Genomic DNA, 10,900 nt, shown 5'->3' with positions numbered 1-10,900 from the left:
CGTATGAGAGCACAATGCCTGACCAAGTCAAGACAGGCCTTCATCATCCAGGATGTAAAAGTGCATCTCAATGTATATCATTTTTGAAATAGAGGAATGTTAAGTTGTTAGACTCCTTAAGTGTGTTCTTATATAAGGGCTCCTTGTGGAACAGAAAAACAATTTTGGTGTCAGAGAAACTTTTGGCAACTGCTTACTTTCACTTGAGTCATGAATTTACATTTTGTTTGTTCTTATTCTTGAGTTCTTCATGAACTAAATATGACAGACATTTCTGTAGATAAGAAATTGTTTTGTTCTTCTATTATCTGCTTTGCCATGTTGTACATTGGATTAGAATTTATTTCTTGTTATTATATCATAGATGCCTATCTATTTTCCCCTGTAATCTGTTTTTGTTTCATTGAAGGAACACGTAAAAAATAAGTGGATAAATGTACACTGTAAAACAAATTGTCTGGTTTTTACGACGGAGTATTAGGGCCACACATGAAGGAAAAACTATTTTTGCCATGACGAGATTAAACTCGACATGTCGACTTTAAAGTCACCATGTCAACATTATAAAGTTTAAATGTAATATCGACTTTAATCTCGACGTATCGACTTTAATGTCGCCACGTCGACATTAAACTCATCATTTCGAGAATAAAGTTGAAATATCATGTTGACTTTAATCTCGACGTGTCGACATTAAACTCAACATGTTGAGAATAAAGTTAGTTTGGAGAGAGAACGACCGCTCGGGGCGATTGAAAGGGAGGACGAATGAAACAATGTGCAACAATAATTCAGAGTGTTCGAGTGCAACAATGATTAGACATAGGCCTATATCATGTGGACAAAACATAGAACATATTAACCTACGTTGCTCAGCCAAATACTTTGCTGTTAGGTCCTTATCACGGAGTTACAGGCGATAAATGCGATGGTCAAAAGTAGCCTAAACGTCATAGCGGTTTATTTATTTATTGTAGGCCTATTATTAAAGTGTTGTTTTTCATCTAAAGGTTCAACTTCATGCTTATGCACTAGAGGCATACTAGGCGCTCTCCCTAATCCTAGACTTTCACGTTGCTTGTTTGTAATGGATGCAAAACAGCCTATTGCGGAATGTCTATGGAGGGACGAATGAAGCTGTCCTCCCGACCACCACATGTAGGGTGGTAGCCTACATCCACACATATGCACACAAAGTGCATAAATAAAGTGCATGCACACATATTCTCTCACGGGATCAAAATAGTATATATGCTTAGGCTATGTGTTTCTAGCCTCCTATACGTATTGCAGGTGAGACATGGAAAAGCAGTTTTAGTAAAATGAGTTTTGCCATGTTATCCCGGACGGCCTGTGGGTCATGAAGGGCAGTTATTTGGATGTGCAGTGGCCTTAACCACGTAAAACAGAGTGAAATAACATTTTGTATAGAAACATATCATTGGATACATATATTTTTCTAGGCTATTTAGCCTAAACGGCATAGTGCATGGTATTTCCATAACCGCGAGACAGCACTTCACGATGACTGCAATGAGTAGTTAACAGACAAGACGCAATCTATCTGAATATCTGCAATCTAGCAATCTATCTAAAATAACACCTATTTAAAGATCATTTTTCTTTTAACATATTAAGGCCTAGTCCACATATTTTAACATATTGTGTATTAGTGTAGGCTACATAGCTTAAACTGTGTAGGCTATGTTTAAATAGTAGGGCCATATTGCGAGTTTAATGTCAGCATGTCGACATTACATTTCAACTTTATTCTCGAAATGTCGACATGTACAAAAGTCAACATGTCGAGTTTAATCTCGCCATGGCAAAAATATTTTTTTTCTTCATGTGTGGCCCTAATACTCCATCGTAGGTTTTACTTTTAAAAAGTCATCCTATTTCACTGTTTTTTGTTTTGTTTAGTGATGACAAGTAAATAACTCAAATATTCAAGTTAAATCAAATGCTTCCATATCTATTAATACCAACTAATCGAAGGTCTCGGTATTGTAATTAAGGAGGACTTTAGGGGCGTCACTAGACCTTATTCACTGGGGCACGTGCCTTAGGGCCTGTCCACACGGAGACGCTTTTTAGGTTAAACGCAGAGGTTTTGCTTCGTCTTGGCCGAGCGTCCAAACGAATCCTGTAAACGCACTGCCCGAAACCGCACTTTTCTGAAACCTGGTCCCAGAGTGGAGAAATCTGAAACCGTAGCCCGTTTGAGTTCGTTTAGACAGCGAGACCGCACATCCTGCTTGCGTATCGATGATGTCATCGCCACACCTCAGCTGCCCTGGACTTGCACTTATAGTATTGCCTAACAATACTAGTTTCCATACATGACATTACCTACGATTACACTCCGTTAAGATAAATATCACAACTGATGCTGCGCAGCACCGATAGCTTATGACTTGGTGGACTGAACACTGTTTTTCCCGGTGTTTTTTATGCATTTTAGCTACTGTCAGTGACGCGAGAGAACTTAAGTTATTAGGAAAGTGCAGTGTAAGTTTAGGGTACATTAATTTGTGCGTAGTGCCAGTGTCATTCATTTATTTTACATGTCTTACAACATATATACATGCATTCACAGTCGAGTGAAATCAGATATAAGCATACAAAGACGCTTAGAACTCACGTTAAGCCGATGGTAGCACACTGAATGCGAATGCACGATTTGATGCAGGCAAAAGTATTGACTGGTACTAACGAAGGTTTTATGGCAATATTATAAATGTGGCGACAGAATAGCCTAGAACTTGGGTAAGCCTTGCGTTTAGTAGCCTAATTGCGGTGATAGCCAAAACTAATGTGAATCACGGACTATCCTACAACCAAAGAAAGTAAAGGTGATTAGTAGGCCTACCTGCGTTAGCCAAATAAAGGATAGGACTGCACCCTTCACAAACCGTAAAATAAAGTTTATTAGTTTTACAGTTGGCTACAGTTGACAGTTCACCATCAGTCCACACAAACAATTCTGGTTTCCTTGCACTAGCCATTTTAAGCCAGTAGCCTATTCTGTCTGTTTTAAAGCGCAAGTTTTGCAAGTTTTGGTGAATTTCTGTAAAGACACAGTGGCACCTATAGGCCTGGGGTATGAAGTAACGTGTTGAGTCGTGTTGAGATGGATCCGTTTGGGCGCAAATATTCTTGATAATGGTTCCAGGGAAGACGGAGGAAAAAAAGATCGGTTTGGTACGTGTGGACTAGGCCTTAGTAAAAGTCTCCAGTGCCCCATTAAAATTCTAGTGCTGCTCTCGCTGGAAACGGCATTTATGAGCGTATCTCCGTGCCTGCTTTAGTCATGACTCGAGCCTGTCACTTACCAGCCAATAAAAATAAACAAGGAAAAAAAGAAAGGGGTCATAATAGCCAATCAGGAAATAGCACCTCTGTAGCTGGGTAAGATTGAACGCAACAACCAATGAAAATCGTTCACATGATTCTTCCTAGTGTTTCGTTGTACAGTGGAAACCGCTGGAGCTCATCACTTTTAGCGCAGAGTAAGTCGTCCCCTGTTTTAATGTTACAACAAATTCACAACTTGTCGACAGAAAAAATGACAATTGATCGCTGTTAGAGACTGTTGCCCACATAATTAGCATCTGATTTTCAATGCTTAGCATCATTGTAGCCTAAATTTAGCAACAGTTTACCAGCTTGTGCTCTCTCCCTCACACACACACTCACACCATGCGTAGGCTGCATGCACACATGCGGAGAATTAATAATGATTTACTTATACTGTAGAGAGAGTCCTGTAAAAGTAGCCTATACTGTTTGTGAGGCTGTCCTACTGTAAAATTACAATTAGATCAAAAGTTCAATTAGATTAATTTAACTTGATTAATTTGCATGTTGTTTCAAAATAGGATCATCAGTTGAAATAAATATGTTGACTTGAAAGTGTAGTGGAAGTTTGTTCCCAGAATGACACAGCCCCAGCCAACATATTCTTAAATAGATATCACATATCAATCCTTATTGAAATGTAATCTGGAAATAAAATGCAACAAGTGACAGTGACAAGGCTATACTGTTTGTTGTTATGTTCTTCATATGTTATAATATCATAATATGTTGTCTTCAAAACCAGAAAATTGTAAAGAAATCTGACTTTTTTTTTAGTGTTAACTCATGAAATTTAGTTGAAATTACATTAGTTATTTTTATAAGTTGAAGTAACTTAAGGAAAGACTTGATGATTCTTGATGATTCTACTAGTGAACTTTGGGATCTTGCACTGATACAAATAATTAAATATTTAAGTTGAGTCAATTGAATTTTACAAGTTTGCGAGATGAAAAACAAACAGAGATAATTGTTTTTTTTCCCCTAGTTTATCATGTCTTTATGATTATTTGATTTATATTTACTTACAAACTAGAACAAAAGGCAATAAGGTCTATTTTTTACAGTGATATGATGTATGTACAGTGCCTGTAAAGCAAAAATGTTTTTGCATTATATATTTTTAATTAATTAACATTACTTTGTAGAACTTTGCTTTCACTTTGAAAGAGGAGATTTTTGTAAATTATTTTTTAAAAAGGCCAAAATAAATGGACAAAGATTCATTTTATTAAAGCAATAAAAGGGGAAATATCCAAGGGGGTGAATACTTTTTATAGGCACTGTATGGATGCCTGTGATGGCACTCACTTTCCTACTTTGTAAATTGGTAAGATGGAGAGTCTAAAATGAGCTGGTGCAATCTACAGTATTTACACTTAACAGCCTGGACCTTCATTCAAGAAGGGCTTGCAATTGTTTCTTGCATAATGCATATCCTCAAAAATCTGGCTGCACAGATAGTGAGTGAGTGAGTGAGTGAGTGAATGAGTGAGTGAGTAGTGACTGAGTGAGTAGTGACTGAGTGACTGAGTGAGTGAATGAGTGAGTGAGTGAGTGAGTGAGTGAGGTTAGTGAGTGAGTGAGTGAGTGAGTGAGTAGTGACTGAGTGACTGAGTGAGTGAGAGTGAGTTAGTGACTGACTGAGTGAGTGAGTGAGGTTAGTGACTGACTGAGTGAGTGAGTGTGTGTGTGTGTGTGTGAGTGAGTGAGTGAGTAGAGGGTCATTGGACAGCTGTGGACAGATGTCCACAGGGATGGCCCCACTCTGCCCCTCCCCAGGGTTGCCGTGGCTGCGATTGGACTGATCTTGCGCTGGACTGATCTGATCTGCTGCACTTGTGTGAGCGGGGGTCGGGTCACATAAGACTGACACACAGGGATTCCCACAAGCCTCCCCTCCACTCTGGCCTTCACACACACACACCAGCTTCTCCGGGTTTAATTAAAACACATCATCATCACATCAAGGGGGAGAGGTCTCTGGACCACATGGGACAAGTGGATTGGATGAGTACTCCTACTATGGAAGAAGGGATGTGGGAGAAAGAGAAGGGGGGAAAGGGAGAGGAGTGAAGGAACAGATGGATGAGTGTGGATTAAGACAAATCTGAGTGGGTTTCTGACAGAAAGCCACCCAAGAGAAACAGAGGAAGAAGAAGATGATGAGAAGGAGAAAAGTGGCAAAAGAAGGAGAGAAGGAGACAGGAGACAGCATGAAAGTCAAGGAGGTATGCTAGTGTAATGTTTTTGTTTTGTTTTGTTTTGTTTATCTTTCTTTCTTTTCAACAGATGAAATGATCATTCAGATAAACATCAATTCAGCTGTGCATCTGGAGATGTTGGCAACTGGTAGTATCCAGTAGTCAGACAGACTGAGGCTGCAGCTGAGTCTATGCCCAGTCCTGTGAGTTACAGAAATGCTGATGGCACTGACTCTCACACATTTGGCAGGAGGGTTATTATTGACTATAAGCAAATGTTTTAAAGTCAAATTTGTAAACTGACCACATGGGTATCTTACTAACTCTGGAATGAGCTGGTGAGTTCAGTGAGCTATTTGCACTGGATAAACAGTTTAAACATTCGTTAAAGAAGAGCTTGAAATAATTTCTTGCATACCTCCATTAATTGTTTTAGTTGTTTTGTTGTTGTTGTTGTTAGCGTTTTTGTTGCTGTCTGTTTTGCACTCTGTAGGCACAGTAAATATGATGTAAAAGCTGACATGTTTAAAAGAGAAGAGATTAGATTGTATTTCATTCAATTGTGTGACTCAATTTCAAGGATACTGTCTTTCTCTCTCTCTCTGTCAAAGAACCATAATCTCCTTCATTGTCTTTACGTCTTTCTGTGCATCTTGTTTTGTCTAGGTCCTATCATAAGATGCAAATGGATGCATGCAGGATCCCAGGGGATTAAAGAGATGCACCTATCTTGAAGTTCTTAACTCATATCTTTAAGGATTACAAAGGAATGAGAGGTAGTAGACTGAAGACGTGGGAATAATCAGTTTGGTAGAACTCTCTAATCTTTCCAAGAACCCTAAGAAGGTGGAGTGGGAATAATGCATGAAAACTGAAGGAAAAGCTGTCTCTATACGGACAGACAAGGGATTATGAAAGTGGATCTGGAACATGCTGTCTGGGACAGAACTCAAGGGAAACTAGGATGATGGAATAGCTATGAACTTGGTCCACTTTCTTTTTTATTTATTTATTTTTTTCCCCCACATTGCCATCATGCCTCCTCACATTGTTTCGACACCACTTCTCAGCAAAGCTGAACCCATCACTTCCCAAGCGGGCCCCACCCAATGACTGGACAACTTTTTTAACCTCTTGGGTAACCAATATCGGATAGATAATTCGGCATCAGGACGCCCTTTGGCCTGAGCCAAAGTGGACTGCTGTGTCAATGGGAATCTCTCGGCCCGACCCATACATCTGTCTCTCTATCCATCCATCCCTCTCCTCCAACTCTGCTTAAATCCCTTCTTTATCTTCCACTGCTTCGCCGACCTTTGACCCTATGTTCTATCTCTTCATTCCCCCTTCTTTGCTCTGTTTGGCTATAGCTGTCTTCTTACCCTCATCTCATCTGTTCCCGCAATCCTCTCCTTATAGCGCATAATCCATCCATACGATACGATTGGCCCTCTGTCTCTCTCTTATACACACACACACACACACACACACACACACACACACACACACACACACACACAAAAACAAATCAACATCAATAAAGGGTTCACCATTTTACCCATATTGCACAACCTCTTCTGTAAACCTTTGTTGTCTTAGTCCTTTTCTTTGTCTACTGTTTAATCGCCCCTGTGTCTGTGTCTGTTCGGTCATTCACTGTCGCTGGGTGTCACCATGTTGGAGCACATGTCTCGCCGGTCTCGCTCACTCCTGTCCCTCTCGCTGACCTCTCTGGCCCTGGCGTTGTCGGTGTTGGCCTTCTCTACCTCCTACTGGTGCACAGGGACGCACAAGGTGGTCAAGCCTCCGTGCCTGTCTCCCGTCAAGATGAAGAACTGTGGACAGAACAACAGCCAACCCTACACCACTGGTAAGAAGATCGTGGGCCCTTGAACTAGGCCATTGATATGAGAGACTTTAACAGAATTTCCCACCTACTAAGGATAATTCCAGCATTTTAAAAATCATGCTTTCCCAGAGTGTAGCACTGTAGCTGCCTGCATGGCTAGCTGTAGGCTGCAGCAACTCAAGTTAGGTAGCACCGATTTTGTTTGTTGCTTTATTTCATACTGACAGTACTCAGTAACCTGAAAAATCGTTCATAGCTACAGGGGAGGGCTATAAATAGGAATATGTAATATGAATACATTTCTTTGCATCATTCTTCTTTCTGATTAAAGCACTGATTTGATTAATTAGACTATCACCACTGCGGTTATAACACGGGTGTGGTCAATATACATCTTTAATTGGCATAAAACGATGTTGTGCAGTTTATAATACAGATAATACACACAAAAAACCTCTACTAATGTAAAGAGGCAGCTAAAGGGGACATACAAAATTAAGTAGTAATATTAGTAAGCGGCAGCACTGGCCTCCAAGGTGTGCAAATAATTGGTCAATAAGTGGTCTCCAGAGAGGAGAACTCTAAAGAACTCTGGAGAACTCTACCTCCTGCTTCCAAACAGATACTACTCTAGTCAGAGTGAATGGGTGAATGTGTAGCATTACTCTGTAAAGCACTTTACTTGGAGGAGTAAAAGAGCACTATACTGCCCTGCAAAGCCAAAGTGCAGTATCTACGAAAATTCCAAACTGAGAAAAACAGCATTGTTGTTTGTCTTTCACACTGTATTTTAGCAGATACTGTAAAATGAAAATCCCTATATCTATATATATATTAATGAGATGTTGATAGATTGATCAGAGGATATGGCATTTTATATTGGTTTAAAAAAGTGAATTTCACAAAAAATGCAGTTACTGGCTTTGTAGGGCAGTAAATAAATACAGTCCATTTACCATTTACCATTCATATCAGTTGCCACTTACATGTGAGGTCCTTATTCTCACATATATTCTCCTGTTTTTTGGCACTGCTTACAATCTAACAGCCATGCTTCATGCTGCAGTGTCCAACACTATGGGATCCTGGAAAACCCATCAAATGGTGAAATTTCACCAATTTGATTACCGTATGACACATGCCTTGAAGTGAAAGCACTGCTGCAGGAATTGAACAGTAAATAGTCGTTATATTTAGTAGTTGGTATAAAAAGTGAAAAAAGTGTTATGTGTTACCCTAATGGAATGGAATAGTGGAATTTATTTTATTATTATTGTTTTATAAAAAAAAGTATAAGTATAATGTTTTTATTAAAAAAATATTATAAATGATAAAATATATAGTTGTAATTTAAATTATATTATATTTTACACCAGCAGATATGATGAAAATGCAATAACCATTGATTTTGCACAAACAAGTCAGTTCTCAAATGTGCTCTTGAGTGTTTGTAGATTCTGTTCTTACCTAAGAACAAGAAAGCATTGGTGAATACCAGAATCTTCGTAAAAACTGCATAAGTGGGTTTTAAGAACAAATTTCTTGGTGAATGAGGCCCTTTGTGATCAAATTGTTTCTGGGAAATGTCATGTTGTTGGTATCTTTTGCTGTCAGCACACTTTCTTGTCCTATGGGATGTCAGGTTTATTTGTCAGTTTATTTGTCAGTTTATTTGTCACGCAGCTTGTCTTAAAGCACATGATGTTTTGCTGTGTTACTGCCAGTCTAAGGTATATGTTACAGAAATAACAAATGACATACATAGATGCCACCAGCGACCCCATATTACGGACAGCATTGTATATTATTCCCAAATCCGAGATTACACGCCCGGTGGCATTAATGTTTCTTTCTAAGCCCATATTCTTCTAATATAACATTCCTGCTGAACACAGACAGAGATTATCTCAAGTGAGTAGATTTTGCAAAGAGTGAAGTCTCAGTCTCACCAATGATTTCTGCTAGTGAACCTATGGGGACATTTGGGAATTGGGAATGGACTTATCCAAAGCTTCTGTCATGAACACTGGACAGATTACTGAGGAGACAATTTGTGTATTTTGTGTAATTACTCCAAAGAAATATATGAAAGAGTCCAAATGCTCTATCCTCAACTTTAATTAATTTTCATACATCCGTTCATTGTAACTGCTATTCTGTTATTAAACAACATGTTTTATAATATTCTTAAAAGTGGAGATATTGTGTTTTGAAACCAAACTCCAAATGTTATATATGGTATACACCACTTGCATGGCAGCCTCCGCCATTGGTGTATGCGTGAGTTGCACCTCATGCATACACCACTTGCACCACATAGTGTATTTCTTGAATTTCCCCGGCTTGGGGATCAATAAAGTATCTATCTATCTATCTATCATCTATTTCATTGAAACCCAAGGTGAAGATGTCAGGCAGGCATTTTTTCAATCTCTTGATAAATCATGCAAGCAATCAACTGTCCCTCGAGTCAAAACCATCAGCCAAACCTTATTCACACAGTCATATAACGGTGGTGGATAATCCATCTTCTGGCAGATTTGTGTGCTACATAAATGTAATGTTACATACATACAGCATTAGAGTGTGGGGTTATATCAGTGCCCTTAAACTGCTTATCTAAAATAAATCCATGTGTTGCACTGCTTTTTGTTTGCACATTGTGTCTGCTCTGTCATGATTACTGTCAAACACAGAAGCAAGGTGTGCCACACCACCAGACATTTTTGCACAAATAGGAAGGGTGATAGGATCATCACTCAAAGCAAGGCCGTAGCCATGATGTCAACATTGGGGGGGACCAAATCTGTGGTGCGGTGTGAATTTCAATAAAAGAATTTCAATACATTTCCTGCCATGCAAAAATATTATTAAAATCACAAACAAGTCATTAGTTAGGTCAGTCAATTAGGATATACCAAACTTTTGACAGACATAGGCACGGATGGATTATGAACCCCTGGGCATAGATGCAAAAAACCCTCCCCTGTTAAGATAGGGGGGCCCGGGGGCATACTTCCCCTGAAGACTTAAAAAAAAAATGACCCTTTATATTATGACGACTTGTGAGTTTTGTGGAAATAGAAGAGAAGGGCGGAGAAGCAACTTCACACCTTCTTAGGCTTCAGGGCCCCCTGAGCTTTTGGGCCCATGCAGTAGGTCCATTCAATAATCCACTCCATTTGTCTCCAAAATGTATATTTTAAAAGAAAATACAAACTAGAGTATCTTTGCTAACCTCTATATTAAACTGAATGCTTACTCATAGGTTTGGACCTATAGCCCAATTATATTTTGTATTTTAATTTTATTATTCTGGCGGCTAATCACACAATTTTAAGGTAGTTTGAAAGGGATGGGATTCAAGATAGGCTACTAAGACAGGTCCCTCTTCTGTCTGACTCACCTCAAGTTACCCTATGCATTATAGGCTGGTTTCTGACAGAAATTACGTTTTGTGTTAAAATGTAGAAACACAGCCTTTATT

The 10,900-nt window shown here is 39.1% G+C and overlaps 1 protein-coding gene across 1 annotated transcript in view; it reads left to right on the top strand.

Annotated features, from left to right (window-relative positions):
* The first annotated feature begins 5,410 nt into the window (after positions 1–5,410).
* The window catches only part of si:ch211-232m10.6 (uncharacterized protein LOC572203 homolog), a 10,377-nt gene continuing 4,887 nt past the window's right edge, over positions 5,411–10,900 (top strand). The window contains exons 1-2 of the mRNA XM_048229088.1: positions 5,411–5,591; positions 6,231–7,434. Of these exons, the coding sequence (XP_048085045.1) occupies positions 7,239–7,434 (196 nt within the window). The 5' untranslated portion in view covers positions 5,411–5,591; positions 6,231–7,238. The remainder of the gene's footprint in view (positions 5,592–6,230; positions 7,435–10,900) is intronic.

Source organism: Alosa alosa, chromosome 20 (assembly GCF_017589495.1).
Source record: "Alosa alosa isolate M-15738 ecotype Scorff River chromosome 20, AALO_Geno_1.1, whole genome shotgun sequence".
Lineage (NCBI taxonomy): Eukaryota > Metazoa > Chordata > Actinopteri > Clupeiformes > Clupeidae > Alosa > Alosa alosa.
This window is presented reverse-complemented; position numbering and strand designations above follow the sequence as displayed.